Source organism: Salvelinus namaycush, chromosome 19, assembly GCF_016432855.1.
Source record: "Salvelinus namaycush isolate Seneca chromosome 19, SaNama_1.0, whole genome shotgun sequence".
In the NCBI taxonomy this organism is placed as follows: Eukaryota; Metazoa; Chordata; class Actinopteri; order Salmoniformes; family Salmonidae; genus Salvelinus; species Salvelinus namaycush.
Window position 1 is genome coordinate 30,128,943 of NC_052325.1, and position 17,327 is coordinate 30,146,269.

Genomic DNA, 17,327 nt, shown 5'->3' on the forward strand with positions numbered 1-17,327 from the left:
CTGGCCTTCTAGGCAGAGTTGCAAAGAAAAAGCCATATCTCAGACTGGCCAATAAAAAATTAAGATGGGCAAAAGACTGGACAGAAGAACTCTGCCTAGAAGGCCAGCATCCCGGAGTCGCCTCTTCACTGTTGACGTTGAGACTGGTGTTTTGCGGGTACTATTTAATGAAGCTGCCAGTTGAGGACTTGTGAGGCGTCTGTTTCTCAAACTAGACACTCTAATGTACTTGTCCTCCTGCCTAGTTGTGCACCAGGGCCTCCCACTCCTCTTTCTATTCTGGTTAGAGCCAGTTTGCGCTGTTCTGTGAAGGGAGTAGTACACAGCGTTGTACGAGATCTTCAGTTTCTTGGCAATTTCTCACATGGAGAATAGCCTTTATTTCTCATAACAAGAATAGACTGACGAGTTTCAGAAGAAAGTTATTTGTTTGTCTATTTTGAGCCTGTAATCAAACCCGCAAATGCTGATGCTCCAGATACTCAACTAATCTAAAGAAGGCCAGTTTTATTGCTTCTTTAATGAGAACAACAGTTTTCAGCTGTGCTAACATAATTGAAAAAGGGTTTTCTAATGATCAATTAGCCATTTAAAAGGATAAACTTAGATTAGCTAACACAACGTGCCAATGGAACACAGGAGTGATGGTTGCTGATAATGGGCCTCTGTACGCCTATATAGATATTCCATAAAAAATCAGCTGTTCCCAGCTACAATAGTCATTTACAACATTAACAATGTCTACGCTGTATTTCTGATCAATTTGATATTTTAATGGATTTTTTTTTTTGCTCTTCTTTCAAAACAAGGACATTTCTAAGTGACCCCAAACTTTTGAACGGTAGTGTGTGTTCATAGACAGGGTTAGGAGGATGAGCAGGGTCAAGAGCCGGTGAGTTGTGTTAACATGACTAATTGGACTCTCCAGTGACTAGACAGTCTTTAGGGAGGACAGACATGTCCTAAAGGGTAGAGGACACTAGCTAACACTGTCTTTTGTATGTCCTTTGTCTCATCAAAGCCCAGTGACGGACTCGGAGACAAAGAAAGAGGAAAACAACAGTTTTTTGGTGTGTGTGTAACCTGTGTGTCCTCTGTGGATGCAGACAGGTCTTTATGAAGGCTCGTTGTCTGGTTTGTCTCTGAGGTAGAGGCTCTGATCCTCTCATAGGCTGTCTGTTGAGATCCTACTCCACTGTGATGCCTGCTCTTTTGTTGCTGTTATTTGCGGATTTAGTTTAGGCTAAGAGTTGTTTAAATGTCTGTGTTCTGGCGTGGTGCGGGTGGGTGTGTAAGGGGGGTCATACTGCATGGAAACTTGTTGCTCTGCTGCTGCTCTCCTGACAAATCAAATTTTATTGGTCACATGCACGTATTTATCAGATGTTGTTGCGGGTGTAGTGAAATGCTTGTGTTCCTAGCTCCGACAGTGCAGTAGTATCTAACAATTCAGTTAGTATCTAACAAGTGAACAGTAACTTGGTTTAGAGTCAAGAGCGCCCTACCTGCCCTCCTCTCTCAATCTCCCCCTCAGTAAGTCTTTTTAATTTTATATCCTCCCTCATTCGCTTTCTGTTTTCTTCCACAATTTCTCTCTTTGTGAGGGTGTGGGACATTAAGGTTATTTATAGCAGTGCAAATTGGGACATCAGAATGCAGAGAGAAAATAAATGACAAAGATCTGAGAATGTGAGTAGGAGTGACTCTCTCCAGCCTGTCTTTTAGGCATGACTCATAGGGAACATCTATTCATATGTGTTCAGGTTTTATTTTGGTAAATTTTCTATCGTTTTGTATAATTGTGTGGGAATGAGTGATTGCCATGTAGCGGCCCGCGGGTGGTTTTATTTTGTCCCCTAAGTTTTCTTAGCTCCGAAAATGAAATGTTCAGGCCCCCTGACCATCCGCTTAAGAAAAAAATTGTCCCGCAGCTGAATCTAGTTGATGACCCCCCTTGTCTAGGATCTAAACGCATCACTCCTCTGTATCTCTACCAGGCCTTACTTATACACCCATGGACACACTGGACCCCCCCCCCCCCCCCCATTCTGTCTCTGCGCAGACGTCAGCTCACCAATCACCATTTACTTCTCTGTCAGAGGAGCTGAGGCCCAGATGGGATGTGGTGATCAGGGTTCTGTTCTGAGAGATGATGGGGGGGGGGGGGGGGGGGGGTTGTTGAGTGATGGCATGAGAAGTAAAGAAAGAACTGGAGGGATGGTTTGTTTCCCCCCTCCCTCATTGTCCCTTTAGCTTCCCTTTGCACTTGTTCTCTCTCACCATCTTCTCTCGTTCTCTCTCTCACCATCTTCTCTCTTTCTTTCCTTTTCTCTCTCTCTGCCTCGCACTCTTTTCTTGGTCTCTTTTCCTTTCCCTCCCACTCTCTCTCCTTTCATCCTCAACCTACTTTCCTGGTCCAGTGTGTGTCTGTGCTGTTCTCTGCTGTGTGGAGCGACACAAAGCGAAACGAGGATTGATTCGCCACGCTGCACGGATCAGTCCACCACTCTTTCATCTCAGTCTCTCTGTGTATTGTCTTCCCCGACCGTTCCCCCTTATTTTCCCGTGTTTGCCCTAGAGATGCTCTCCATATTAGCCCCATAATAGAGATGAAACACCCACACACTGTAGGCATGTGAGGCTCTGTACCATAGTGCTACAGTCACTGTTTGGGGTACTCCCTGTTCTCATTCTCACTCCTGGTGCAAATGGATATCGTTTTGGGGAGAAAGAATACATGTGAATGTTTTCCTTTTTGTCTGCCCCACAATTTGAATATTTGGAAGGCGAACATCCCACGCTCTCCAGTCTAAAATAAGAGAGGGTGGGAGCGAGGGAGTACATTTCGTGGTCCTCAGTGAGAATGAAGAGCGGAGTGCTATCGAGTACCACACACACACACCCCTGTTTCCCAGCGAAGGGATCCCTGGGCCTATTGTCTGTGTGGTACAAATGGAGTGATATGTCTGTAGTACAGTCTTCCTTTCCAGTGGGGTTTTCAGTGAATCTCCCCGTCTAAGGTACAGAACTGTCTCTATTCCCCATTTAGGACACATACAATAGGACTGATAGCCAGGAGAATAACAATCTGCTGTCTCACCCATCTCCCTTGCTCTCTGTCTCTTTCCTTAGTTGAACTTCTGCCCTCCATGAACTGAAAATGTTTCTTTTCTTGTAATACAATGCGACTTAGGAGTTACCACATTTAACACGTCCTGTTCTCTGCCTGTGTTTTTGTGTTTCTTCCTCTATGGTCTGACCCTGTTCTTACCCGGGGCCTCTCATCTCCGCCTAGTCTCCATGGTGATGGGTATTCCTACCGTAAAGCGGAAAGTAAAGTCGTACCTGGCCGAGACTCTGCACTCGCTCATCGACAAGCTCTCACCGGAGGAGAAACTTGACTGTGTCATCATCGTCTTCGTTGGAGAGGTGTGGGGAAATGCATTCTCACAATCGCAACTCACTATATATAGTGCATGACACAAGTAATTTTACCAACAATTATTTACAGACTGATTATTTCACTTATAATTCACTATCACAATTCCCGTGGGTCAGAAGTTTACATACACTAAGTTGACTGTGCCTTTATACAGCTTGGAAAATTCCCGAAAATCATGTCATGGCTTTAGAAGCTTCTGTTCGGCTAATTGACATAATTTGAGTCAATTGGAGGTGTACCTGTGGATGTATTTCAGTGCCTCTTTGCTTGACATCATGGGAAAATCAAAAAATCAGCCAAGACCTGATTTGTAGACCTCCACAAGTCTGGTTCATCCTTGGGAGAAAGGAAAGGACCTTGTGAAGATGCTGGAGGAAACGGGTACAAAAGTATCAATATCCACAGCAAAACGAGTCCTATATCGACGTAACCTGAAAGGCTGCTCAGCAAGGAAGAAGCCACTGCTCCAAAACCGCCATTAAAAAAAGCCAGACTACGGTTTGCAACTGCACATGGGGACAAAGATCATACTTTTTGGAGAAATGCCCTCTGGTCTGATGAAACAAAAATAGAACGGTTTGGCCATAATGACCATTGTTATGTTTGGAGGAAAAAAGGGGAGCCTTGCAAGCCGAAGAACACCATCCCAACCGTGAAGCACGGGGGTGGCAGCGTCATGTTGTGGAGGTGCTTTGCTGCAGGAGGGACTGGGTGCACTTCACAAAATAGATGGCATCATGAGGATGGAAAATTATGTGGATATATTGAAGCAACATCTCAAGACATCAGTCAGGAAGTTAAAGCTTGGTCGCAAATGGGTCTTCCAAATGGACAATGACCCCAAGCAAACTTCCAAAGTTGTGGCAAAATGGTATAAAGACATCAAAGTCAAGGTATTGGAGTGGCCCTGACCTCAATACTATAGAAATTTGTGGGCAGAACTGAAAAAGCGTGTGCGAGCAAGGAGGCCTACAATCCCGACTCAGTTACACCAGCTCTGTCAGGAGGAATGGGCCAAAATTCACCCAACTTATTGTGGGAAGCTTGTGGAAGGCTACCTGCAACGTTTGACCCAAGTTAAACAATTTAAAGGCAATGCTGTCAAATAATAATTGAGTGTATGTGAACTTCTGACCCACTGGGAATGTGATGAAAGAAATAAAAGCTGAAATAAATAATTCTCTCTACTATTATTCTGACATTTCACATTCTTAAAATAAAGTGGTGATCCTAACTGACTTAAGACAGGGAATGTTTACTAGGATTAAATGTCAGGAATTGTGATAAACTGAGTTTAAATGTATGTAAACTTCCGACTTCAACTGTGTGTGTGTATATGTGTGTGTGTGTGTGTATGTGTGTGTATATATATATATATATATATATATATATATATATACACTGTGACACACTGTGACACACTGTGACACACTGTGACACACTGTGACACACTGTGACATGCAAATAATATTGTATTCTGTCTTTGCAGATGGACACGGAATACGTCCAAAGCGTGGTTACTGGACTGGAGAAAGAGTGAGTGACATCACTTCCTATCCTTAAGCTTCCTGTCTTTGTGATGCTTCCTGTCTGATAATCCCCCTGGCGGTTTAGCGAGAACAGAAGTAGGATGACAACATGTGTCTATCCCAGGTTTTCTACAGAGTTCAGTTCAGGTCTGTTGGAGCTGATCTCTCCTCCTGCCAGCTACTACCCAGATCTCAAAGAACTCAAGGAGACTTTTGGAGACTCCAGAGAGCGGGTCAGGTAAGAAAACACACAAAGTGAAACAATCATTTGATTCTGTAAAGAATCCAAGGAAGTTCATCTTCAATTGGTGCCAAACGGTCAAATAACAGCCACACGCCGTCACGCCTGTACCTCTCCAGCCGATCTCCACCGCTCACACCCCAAAATTGATTTGTTCTGGTTATTTGTCGTTGATGTGCCACGTCCGGTGGGCAATACCATTGACAATACGGCGAAGAGGGGAGGGGGATGAACTGTAAGGGGTGGGCCAGGTACTCAGTATTCCACAGGCATCCCTCAAAGTGAGCTCAAGGTCGACTGCACCCCTCCCTATCTCCTTCCCTTCTCCCTGCCTCCCCCTTCCCCCCACTCTCCTACATTGACTGTGCTGTGGAAACCTCTGTCTCCATCTCTCTCTATTGTTGCTCTCTGTGTGTGCGTGTGTGGGTGGGCGCTCGCCCACGTGTGTGTGTGTTTGTATGCGCTTATGCTGGTCCCAACACCGTTCATCAGGCAGTGATGTGCACACCTGCTCCCTCCAGCCACCAGTCATTTAGTAACTGGGTATGAGGAAATTATTCATCATCATGTGTTTGTGTTGTAGATGGAGGACCAAGCAGAATCTGGACTATTCCTTCCTCATGATGTATGCTGTGAGCAAAGGAGTCTACTATGTCCAGGTGTGTACGTCCTTGGAACAGACACACATTCTGCCCCTACTAAACCTGCGTTCCCATGGCAACCTGTTGGAATGTGCCCGGCAGGAGCGGTATTAGTCTGGGGCAGAGCTGTAGTACACCTTGTACCAACACACTTCAGCATCATAGGGTTTGTTACCACGGAAACACTGGTGAGCCGGCAGTTTGGAACAAGGTGCGCCCAATTTGGACGTGTTCTTTACATTACGCGAGGCCATTTGCTAGTCTGTGTTGGTACAAGGCGTACATACTGTGTCTGAGAGTTGGGTAGCCCTTTTCTCTTCTTAGTGAATATAAAGATCAGACATACTGTACAGGTTGTTGTACATCTTCTATCATACCACCTGCTGCTCCCTTCCTCTCTCCCATTGATGACAAACATACATACACTGAGTGTACAAAACATGAACAACATCTTCCTAATATTTTGCCCTCAGAACACCCTCAATTCGTTGGGGCATGGACTCTACAAGGTGTCGAAAGCGTTCCACAGGGATGCTGGCCCAGGTTGACTCCAATGCTTCCCACAGTTGTGTCAAGTTGGCTGGATGTCCTTTGGGAGGTGGACCATTCTTGATACACACAGGAAACTGTTGAGTGTGAAAAAGCCAGCAGCGTTGCAGTTCTTGATATACTCGAACTGGTGCGCCTGGCACCTACTACCATACCCCATTTGAAAGGCACTTAAATATTTTGTCTTGCCCATTCACCCTCGGAATGGCACACAGACAATCCATGTCTCAATTGTCTCAAGGCTTAAAAATCGTTCTTTAACCGGTCTCCTCCCCTTCATCTACACTGATTGAAGTGGATTTAACAAGTGACATCAATAAGGGATCGTAGTATTCACCTGGTCAGTCTGTCATGGAAAGGTGTTCCTAATGTTTTGTACACTGTGTATAATGAATTAACACATTGGATCTCATCCTCTCTTAACCCCTTCTGTTGTTCTTTCTGTCCTTCTGTTTTGGTTGTTTTCATCTTCCATCCTGTGTTCTCCACTCGGGAGGAGTGGGCAGAGGTACTGAATGCTGTCATTGACAGTGTAGTTCAGTCTATTGTAGGCCGTAGACATCATACAGTGCCTATAGAAAGTAGCTTAGTGAGAGACTTGTGTGGTGGTCCATGTTTGTCAGCTGTTTGTGTGATTAGTAGATGACTAGATGTGATGGCCAAACCCCTGCTCACCAGTCCCCCCCCTCTCCCTCCAGTTGGAGGATGACATTGTGGCCAAGCCCAACTACTTTGCCACCATGAAGAACTTTGCCTTGCAGCTCTCCTCCGAGGACTGGATGATCCTCGAGTTCTCCCAGCTCGGCTTCATCGGTAAAACGCACGCACACACACACAAACTCTGGGCATTTAGCAACCCTCTAACAAGCTATTAGTCAGCAATTAATGGTCCTTAACGAACGGTCACTGGGGCTTAACGAGGAATCCTTGACCCTTAACGAACACTGACTGTCAGCTAAAATGAAAGAAAGTCAACAAACATCAGGAGACTTTTTGGAGTGCAAAAAAAACAGAGCAAGGTTTGAATAGCCAGCCCACTGGTTGTCCTGCTCTGTCCCTCCTTCCCCTCTTTTTCACCTTCCTTTCCCTCGATCTCCATTCCCCATACCCCCCTCTCCTTGTTTCACACACTCCTCTTTCCACTCTCTCTCCCCATCTACCTCTCTCCTTCTCTCAGGTAAGATGTTCCAGGCTCCAGATCTCAATCTGATCGTAGAGTTTATCTTCATGTTCTATAAGGAGAAGCCCATTGATTGGCTACTGGACCACATCCTCTGGGTCAAAGTGTGTAACCCGGAGAAAGACGCAGTACGTACACGCCCTGTTTGGTTGTTTGTGTGTGTGTGGTATCTTCATCAACTCTCTTGACTCTCTCCATCTACCCTTTCTCCCTACAGAAGCACTGTGAGCGGCAAAAGTCGAGTCTGCGTGTGCGGTTCAGGCCCTCTCTCTTTCAACATGTGGGGCTGCACTCCTCTCTGGCCGGAAAGATCCAGAAACTCACTGTGGGTCATAAACCTCTATCACACTCCCTCTAGATCACTCGCCCTGCATCAGCCTTTGATAAAATGTCCTGTACCATATTTCCTAAATACCCCCAATCACTACCCCAATATGTCCTCAACCGACCAACTCACGGCCATTATACTAGGCCATGCTGACTTCCCCCCCCGCTGGTATGACCACTTCCTGTCGTCCCTGCTGGTGTCTCACTTCCTCTTCCTGTTTAGGATAAGGACTTCCTGAAACCCTTGCTCCATAAAATCCACGTGAACCCGCCTGCTGAGGTGTCCACGTCTCTCAAGGTACATCACCTTTAAAACACAAATTTCTACCTTGGCCTTATGAGTTGAAAAATGTATATTGTTTTAACGCCTGTTTTCATTATTGGCTTTTTATTTCAATAAGGTAGTATGCTCGGTATTGAGTGTTTGGAATGCATTTTAAAAGTTTGATTTGTATAATTATTTGAGAATTGTACTGAAAGGTTTTGAGTGCATTTAGCTAATGTTGGGCTGTGTAGGTGTACCAGGGCCACACGCTGGACAAGACCTACCTAGGAGAAGACTTCTTCTGGGCCATCAACCCTACTGCTGGAGACTATGTCCTCTTCAAGTTCGACAGGCCCGTCAGCATAGAGAGGTGAGGAGGGAGTTTGTGTGCACGCACGCTTTGTGTGTGTCAATTCTGAGAGGGAAAAGGGAGGTCGTGCCACACACACTCTTCCACAAGCTTTAGCGTGCCTGTCTCTCTGGGGCTCAGTATGCTAATGAGTGTTCTAAAATAAGAATTCCCAGGACTGCCTTCTAGGAGAGGGAGAGAGATTCACGGAAAGAAAGAGCGGAATGGTTTGGAGGGAGAAAGGAAGGGCTAAGAAAGGGATGTGGAAGAAGGGGCTAGGTGAGGGGATGTGGAAGAAGGGGCTAGGTGAGGGGATGTGGAAGAAGGGGCTAGGTGAGGGGATGTGGAAGAAGGGGCTAGGTGAGGGGATGTAGAAGAAGGGGCTAGGTGAGGGGATGTGGAGGAAGGGGCTAGGTGAGGGGATGTGGAGGAAGGGGCTAGGTGAGGGGATGTGGAGGAAGGGGCTAGGTGAGGGGATGTGGAAGAAGGGGCTAGGTGAGGGGATGTGGAGGAAGGGGCTAGGTGAGGGGATGTGGAGGAAGGGGCTAGGTGAGGGGATGTGGAGGAAGGGGCTAGGTGAGGGGATGTGGAGGAAGGGGCTAGGTGAGGGGATGTGGGGGAAGGGGCTAGGTGAGGGGATGTGGAGGAAGGGGCTAGGTGAGGGGGTGTGGAAGGGATGAATGAGAAGAAAGAGGCTATAGGGGTGTTAGAAGTCAGGGAGCTTCAGAGAGACAGAAGGAGAGACCAACTCATCACTGTTTCATGTGTAGTGTTTCTGTTCACAGCAGTCCGTGACCTCTCTCCAGTGTTGGTGTCTGGGCTTGATTTGCACCTGTTAGCCATGTGATGTGTGACAAGATTCATTAACAGCTTAAGTGGAGGGGTGGGTGTGTGTGTGCTCGTGTGCCATTGCTGCCTCAGGCTTAGTTTAGACTTGTCAGATGTGTCGTTCTAAAAGCACAGCACATTGTGTGACAGGACAGTGTTGCGTGTAAGGAAGGTGTGAGTATGCGTATTCATGAGTGTGCCATGGGACGTGAATATGCATTAATAGGTGTTGTGTGATTGGCAGGTTCCTGTTCCGCAGTGGGAACCAGGAACACCCTGGGGACAGGATAGAGAACACCACTGTAGAGATACTGCCCTTCTTGGTAAGTCGACAACATTCAGACAATGCACAGACAACAGTGTGCAATGATGTGTAAACAGAGGCAGGGTACTCTGACACTCAATGTGTATCGATTTGGTTATTGACAAGATCATGAGCATTGCCTGCTCCAATCAATATCAGTGCAGGAGGCGGGAGATGAGCACAGTGTGTAGTTTTCTGTATGTTAGCGTTAACAAGGCTCTCTACCTAGTGTATGCAGAACCTTACACAAATAATCCCAAAATGTCTGTCTGAAGGAAACTGGACCAAAGACCAAAGAGAAGTACAAGCGAACTGAAGACCGCTACTACAGAATCGGTGAGTGGACAAGCACCAACCCTCCTGTCCTGTTAGCTTTCTCTACTCAGAACGCACCCTGATCCCATTACCCACTCGCATTTTTCCTGCCACAGACTGATAAACAATGTACAAACTCAATCCCAGCTCTTATTCCCCCTCTCTCTTTCTCTCCCCTCCTTCCCTCCCTAGGTCAGTTTGAGAAGGGTGTGGCGGAGGGTGCTGTAGACACCTCCTTCAACCCGGTGGTGGCGCTGCGTCTCTCTGTCATCAAAGACTCTGCTGTCTGGGCCATCCTCAGCGAGGTCAGCCAATCACACAGCGTCATCTGTTTTTTAATCTTTTATCAAATGTATCTATTGTTCTATGTACCCAGGGTAATGTTATCCTATATAAAGACGGGTGTGTGTGACATGTCTGTGTTCCTCTGTGTCTCTTTGTAGATCCACATAAAAAAGCTACCAGGCTGACATAAGGCGGGGGGCCACAATCCAGGCCCCCGGCCCCGGGGTGCTCGCAGACGCGCCTAAAACTTGCTGACCAGGGGCCCTCTGGCAACCAGCAATGACATCCTCAGAGCTCACCAGAGCCACTCCTCTCAGGGCTTCTGTCTGAGGACACTCTCATTCAATCTCTCGCTCGCTCTCTTGCTCTCTCTCTCACTTGCTCTCTCTCTCTCTCTCTCACACTCTTTCTCTCCTTCTCTATCTTTTTGCGTAAATGTGAATACTACTGTACAAAAAAGAGACATTTAAAATATCAGAAGGAATTGGGCGTGTCCTGCAGAATTCCGTTCCCAGCTCTGACAGTTGAGGTAACTGTGTGTTACACAGAGGGCTTGTGACTCGGAGAGACTGACCTGAGGGGCTGATGTCACCCAAACACTTGTGCAAAGTAGGTGCTCCATGTGCTCACTACCATCCCCATCTCTGGTCTGGTCAGCTGGGGTATTGCACTGTCACTGGAGCCACAGAGCCCCCTGCTGGTGACTGAAGAATGTCTATTAGCCTCACGGATCTGTTGCTTTTTGTTGTGTTCCACAGGGATGTGTGTTCTTGCTAAACAGCAAGTAATAGACCAAGTAAGGTGTCAGTCATCTTATGGTGGTGGATAACTGCCTTTGTCCCTTTCTTCTCAGCTCTTCTTTTAAGGGAATTACAATGACGATGGCAAACAAAGCGGCGCAGATCTAGGGTCAGCCTACCTGTCCCAGCTTACCTGTCCCGGTCCCAACCGTTATCATTCTAGAGCAAAAACCTGTAACCTACATTACCTAAGAGCTGTGTCTGGGACAGTTTAATCCTATTCATTATTAAATGAATAATCTTGGTGACTGAAGGAAACCATATTTATCGTTCTACTTCGTTTGACAGGAAGCCAGGCTGAAAGACCACCTGTGTCCTTTTTAGTGGTAAACCAATCAGACTTTGGCCTTGACTTCGCTTACCTGAAGGGATATTGCTATATTGATGATATTATTACTACTATGACAATGATCTATGAAGGTGAATTAATTTATTTGAAATAAATCCTTAATTTGTACAAGAGGTTAAAAGTCAGAACTTGTATTTTTTATTCTGTGAAGAGTTTATACTACGGTAGTTGATATGTGCCTGCACCCGCTCTTTTTGTTAAATGAATAATTGTTTTCACAGTGCGGCTTGGTGTTCCATGTTCTCTTGTCTGCTGGTTGGTTCAGATAGAGGTTGGCTCCAACTGCTGGTCCAGAGTCTGTTTTTGGATGACCTTTCCTAGACAGTCAAAGTTAAAATAAGAGATGTCAGAACAGTCCTTGAAGCTAGAACCCTTAATTGAAACATTAAGTTCAACCTGTCTCTGTTTTGGTTTAAAAAAAGAACAAAAAAGCCTGAGATTGGCCTGGAGAAATGTAACCACGCTCAAATTCACAGAGGACTGACCATCCAATATGTCAAAATGACAGATTTAACCAAGTTGAGGCTATACAGTGTTTGTTTACATATACATTGTTTACTAACATTTGAGTAAAACAAGCTTATGTTGGGTTCTGATGGGGTACGACTGTTGAACCAAGTTCATGAGGCATTTATAAGTTATATTATTCACGAATCAATGGGTGTATGTGTGTGTGTATATATATGTGTATATATATATATATAATTCCAAAATTGGATGTAGCAAGTTTAAGCCAGAGATACTGGCCGAGGCTGTGCTAGATCAGACCCAAGTGCCTTAAAATCCTGCTCATCCGAGAGTCTGAAGCAGAACTTCCTGAATGGCTCTGTTGCAAACCTTTCACTCCCTCCTTTTCCTCTACCCTACATAGGGCGTGTTGACTCGCCCTTGGGGGTTTGAAATGCTATAGGTCCTTACAGAATACATGATACTTGATTGACAGATGGCTACACAGGGGTAGCGGTTCCACCATAAATCACCACCAATTGTACAGTGTGCCCCATGTTTACCGTCAGCAATGGGGGATATATTTTTGGGGACATTATTACATTTTATTTTCTGTAAATTGGGAAGGAATCTCTGTAAATTGATGATCAAATGCTATTTAGAAAGTTGCACTGAATTTGTTTAATGTTCTATACTTTTTTTGGTGTGCTTTCATTTACCATCTCCAATGGATGTCATTTCACACTTCTCATGAGTTCTACCCCATGTGATGCCTGAATCTGTCCAATCTGAGACTGCTGGTAGTTAGTTGTTGGACAGGATGTCGACTGCTGTACTTTTTCTATTTGCCGTCTTGTTGCAGAGGGCTGCATGCAGACAGCCAGGCTCCACTTGGAGTGGCGCCTTATTCACTCTGTAGATATACAGAAAAGCAACTTGCATTGTCTAAACGTCCTACATGCTCTTTGCCTTGTTTCAGGATAGGTCAAAACTGTTTTCCATGAGATGTTTATACAGTAAGAGATTTTATGAAGGATTTTTTTCTGCCAGAAATCCATCCACGTTTGTGAAGATAGTGATCGATTTATTTGGGGGTGCTATTTTAAATGTTAAATATGTGCATGCACACACACGTCCAACTCTAAATAGCCCCCTAGCCCCAACCCCTCAGCACTTAATGTTGATCTAGAAGGGTTGGACAACTATAAGGAACAAATCCAATCTACACTATAAGAGAGCAAGGTGGTGCTATTGCTAATTCCTACCCAATCTTTTTTTTGTTTGTTTTTTGTCCTAGCTAGGATACAGACTAGGGATCGATAGAGCCCCACAGTGGAGGAGTCATAATACCCATAAAACCTGGCGGTCAAACAGGGAAATAGTTCCAATTTCCCCATAGGGGATTCTAGAAACACTTAAAGGGTTGTTTCGTGTAGGCTTACCCTGGTGTGACGTTTTGATAGCCATGTAAATTTCTCTCGTCCAAGGTGATTTTTTTTCAATATATTTAGGCTCTATTTACTTTGAAATTTGAAAATAATAATTAGCGTCAAAACAGACATCACGCAAAACTACAAATCCCTGCAAGCCCCTGCATGTCATCTCTAGCTGATACCTTTTGCTAACAGGTGTTGTGTAAATGTAAAACTTGCACAAGACTGTTCAGAGTTGTCCAATCAAAGAAATTAATCAATTGTATTCATTGCTACATTTAGCTAACATTAGTTAATCCAGAGATCCTTACCTTTGACTTGATTTGGCAGTCTCTTCCAGATCATGGCATTTGTAGTTCTTTATGTTGGCCACATTAGCAGCTAATTAGCATTTCAATTTTGGGGGTAAAAATTCAAGCAAATATATTGATACGTCACCTTGTCCTAGAGATATTTACACTGCTATCAAAATGTCACGTCAGGATAAGCCTACACGAAACACAGCCCTTAGTGTTTCTAAAATTCCCTATGGGGAAAAATGATTGGAACAATTTCCATGTTTGACCGCTAGGTTTTATGGATATTATGACTCATACTGTGGTACTCTATTGGGATTTGGGCAAAACTTTCGAAAGCTGGACACTTTGTACCAGGTTTGCTTGTTTGTACATGTTTGTTATTGATGGTGTGTGTGTGATTTGATTGGTCAACCAACCACCTTTGCATGGAGCTGGCCCTTCCCCTGAGCCCCCTGGTCAAACCAGATCCTCGCTCACGCCTGGGGCTTATGTAAAGAGTGCAACATTCTAGAACCTTCGGATAGAAATGTATTATTTAGATCTGATACTCTAGAACTGCGAATCGTGCCAGATATATACATTACTTCGCCAGAGCTTTGCAGATAAATGTATTTGAGACTTCCTGTATAAACTCCTGCCATTCATGTGGAGGATGGCTGGGGCTGTGGGTGTGCCTCAGTAGTTTAAATTGGGTTCCTTTCATCTTTGTATTTTGCCCTTCATCCACGCTTATCGAAGACTGTATATAAAAGCAATATGGAGGATGCCTGCCTAGACCCTAAAAGTGGATGAAGGATAGACTATTGAGACAGCCAGGCTCTCCCACCCCTGCCTGTCTCCACCTACTCCCCATCAGTCCATGTGCCTTCATGTACATTAGTATGTCTGCCTCTGCTTTTGACATGGATGTACATTCTCATCGTTTTAAATAAATCAAACTTGTTGAAACAATTCATGCCCATCTGTTCTCTGCCTTGGTGTCATGATTTCAAGTAATGTAGTCGCTGTTTGACAGGAGAATGACTCATTACCATCAGCCACACATCCATGTGGAACCAGCCAGCCAGCCAGTTTCAAATCAATGAGATGGCATCAACATGTTGGAGACAAAGTTGCTATATTTGAGTTATCCTTGCCATCGTGCTCCTTTTGATGTTCTGTGAGCCTTGAGTGGCCCCTAGCAGTAGACTTGAAAAAGTACGTTACAATCGTTAACTTTTTATTTTTTTTACAGGAGCTACAAACACTCCCAGCATGCATCTAGTTCACTTCCGCATTCCCGGGATACTTTGCGAATTAAAGATGGTGGCTTGCATAACTACGACCGTGTCAAATAGTATTTTCTTATATATTTCTTGCGTAATTGATCCGATAGCTGTCTTAAATGTAAGTACAACACAATGCCTAAATGCTACGAGGACAGGGTGGTAGGGCATGTATGCTTTGGAATCAACGCATGTCTCCAACACGACTGCGTTGTAACGTTAGGAAAGCCTAACTGAGGACCAGGCTGCTAGCTAACGTTGACAGTTTAACTTGTATACCATCCTTTATTTTAAAGCGTAGGCCTACCATTAATTGTGTTGGTTGGCTAAACCACACTTCCATTGCAAAGTGCACAGCTTTCTGCACCAGCCTGATTAATTCCGAGTCATGTATATGGTGTCAAATCCGATCCAAAAGTCGAATGAGCACTAGATGGCGCGCGCGAGCAAGATGAAACCTCATTGCGTGAGCAAACGCTTCAGTCGAGAGAGAAGAAATGTGGTCGAGCGAGCAGAGGACGGGTCAGGGGGCGTAGACCGGTGTGGTGATCGCAAATTACATTTGAGAGTTTACGAGTGAGTGAGCAGAACCCGCACGTATTAAATTAATTAGAGAAGATGATTTTTTTTTACCTGAAGAAATATTTACTACATATCAAGATTCAGAAATTACTGCACTCTCACAAATACGGTGGTGACTACCAACTCATCTTATGCCTTAATTAAACAACTTTGCACATATGTATCGCTCCACCTTCCTCAAACTCCATTGTCATACTTTTGTTTACCTTTTTACAAATGTCTATGGATTGTACAAGGATTTTAATTTGGGACTTTGACTCCATACTAAATCTAATTCCATCTCCTGTGTTGTTCTGACCTCTATAGATTAAGCTGATGCCCGACTGAAAACCTGGAGATCTTCACTGGTTCTGAGAGGTGACATGGCCACAAACAGTACCTGGGACACCTTCTAGGGCTACCGTTTTCTTGAGGACAGCCAGAGGGTGGTCAAGACATCGGCCGCAACGTCATTTTTTTGTGTGCCAGCTCTGCTGCACCTGGGAGTTAAAGGTATGGCACCACACTCAACAGTCATGTATGCTTAAACATACTTGTATGCTCATTTATTTTTTTCTTAAAGCGGCAATCAGCAGTTGAAACAATAACAAAGCATTCTTCTTGCCCCTGTTTAGTAAAAAGCTGAGGGATGGGGCTGGAGAAATGTAACCGCTCTCAAATTCATAGACAGCGTTATGGATGCAAGGACTGACCATCGCGCCGCCTCCTAAAACCACCATAAGAGGAGATGACCCAAAGTTCCTTGCCTAAGACCTCCTCCAATGGGTTTTGAGAAGGAAGTGAAGAGTTGAGCAAAGATTCATTGGGACAGGGCTTATGTCATTGTTTTAGGTGGAATCTTATGTCAAATGATACATTTATTCTGTTCGCACTTACTGTAAATCTTTGTTCTACTTTGTGCTCTTTCCTCAGATGGCTCTGGCTTGCTGATTAACATCTGCTCTGATGAGACTCCCTATGCAATTTGACTCTATTACTGACTATACAATAAAACAATGTCAACTATAGATAATAGTAGTTCTTTATCAGTCAATTACTATTAAAAAAAATCTGTTTTCCACAGTACAATTTTTGGTGAATGCATGGTGTTTTGTTCTCAGCCCTCCTTTGAATGCTGTGTGTACTGATTCAGTTCTAAATGACCACGAGTCCATCCTCACCACCTCCATCACTGCAACGGATTGTCTGGTCTGCTGAGAGGGTCATTGGCTGTCCTGCATGAATCGAAGGCAAGGAAGTGTGCTGGAAAGTTCATTGCCGACCCCTTCCACCCCCTCTTCCAAGCATTCCCCTCTGGCAAAACCTCCTGCCACAGAACAGTTTCTTCCCCTGTGCCATGGCCCTCACCAACCGTCCACCTGGTCCTCTCATCCATGGACTTTGCACTATTCATTCACAGACTATGTACCCTGCACTATCATCCCAAAACTACACATTGCTCTTTGCACTCCTATTATATGCATAATTTAGCGTATTTGTTTACATTTTAGTCATTTAGCAGACACTCGCATCCAGAGCAACATACAGGAGCAAATAGGGCAAAGTGCCTCGCTCAAGGGCACATCGACCGATTTTTCAGTCTGCTCGGGATTTGAATCAGCGACCTGGAAGAACAGCCCAATCCTCTTAACCAGTAGGCTACCTGCAGTTTAAAGTGTACATATTGTATGTGGGAAAAAGCTGACCGCTTTTCGTTTTGCTGGCTAATAAGTAATTAGCTAAGTTTAGCAAGTACATTCCACTCAACGTGACTGCCTGAGTGAGTGAGTGAATGGTGGGTAGGGCTTGAGGGGTGTGTGCGTTGATAGAGCAAGGTATAGTGTACCTATTATAATTTATTTCCCAATTCATTTGGTTATCAAGCTGCTGGGTATTCCAAGTAGTCGGGTTGAGCACT

At 44.8% G+C, this 17,327-nt stretch overlaps 1 protein-coding gene and 1 long non-coding RNA gene across 5 annotated transcripts in view; both read left to right on the forward strand.

Annotated features, from left to right (window-relative positions):
* Positions 1-11,529, forward strand: part of LOC120064309 (alpha-1,3-mannosyl-glycoprotein 4-beta-N-acetylglucosaminyltransferase A-like) — a 47,568-nt gene extending 36,039 nt beyond the window's left edge. For all 3 annotated transcript variants that reach the window (XM_039014792.1, XM_039014794.1, XM_039014795.1), the window contains 13 exons: positions 3,296-3,429; positions 4,932-4,978; positions 5,096-5,209; positions 5,796-5,871; positions 7,101-7,215; positions 7,580-7,710; positions 7,800-7,907; positions 8,133-8,207; positions 8,426-8,544; positions 9,596-9,674; positions 9,931-9,991; positions 10,163-10,275; positions 10,414-11,529. In XM_039014792.1, the coding sequence (XP_038870720.1) occupies positions 3,296-3,429; positions 4,932-4,978; positions 5,096-5,209; positions 5,796-5,871; positions 7,101-7,215; positions 7,580-7,710; positions 7,800-7,907; positions 8,133-8,207; positions 8,426-8,544; positions 9,596-9,674; positions 9,931-9,991; positions 10,163-10,275; positions 10,414-10,440 (1,199 nt within the window). In that variant the 3' untranslated portion in view covers positions 10,441-11,529. The remainder of the gene's footprint in view (positions 1-3,295; positions 3,430-4,931; positions 4,979-5,095; positions 5,210-5,795; positions 5,872-7,100; positions 7,216-7,579; positions 7,711-7,799; positions 7,908-8,132; positions 8,208-8,425; positions 8,545-9,595; positions 9,675-9,930; positions 9,992-10,162; positions 10,276-10,413) is intronic.
* A 3,339-nt stretch (positions 11,530-14,868) lies between these two features.
* On the forward strand, positions 14,869-16,492 carry LOC120063798. 2 transcript variants are annotated; one of them, XR_005478548.1, is made up of 3 exons: positions 14,869-15,424; positions 15,737-15,922; positions 16,045-16,492. It is a non-coding gene; the product is annotated as an uncharacterized LOC120063798 (long non-coding RNA). The 2 variants fall into 2 exon arrangements; XR_005478547.1 differs by having other exon boundaries at positions 14,870-14,969.
* Positions 16,493-17,327: the final 835 nt, after the last annotated feature.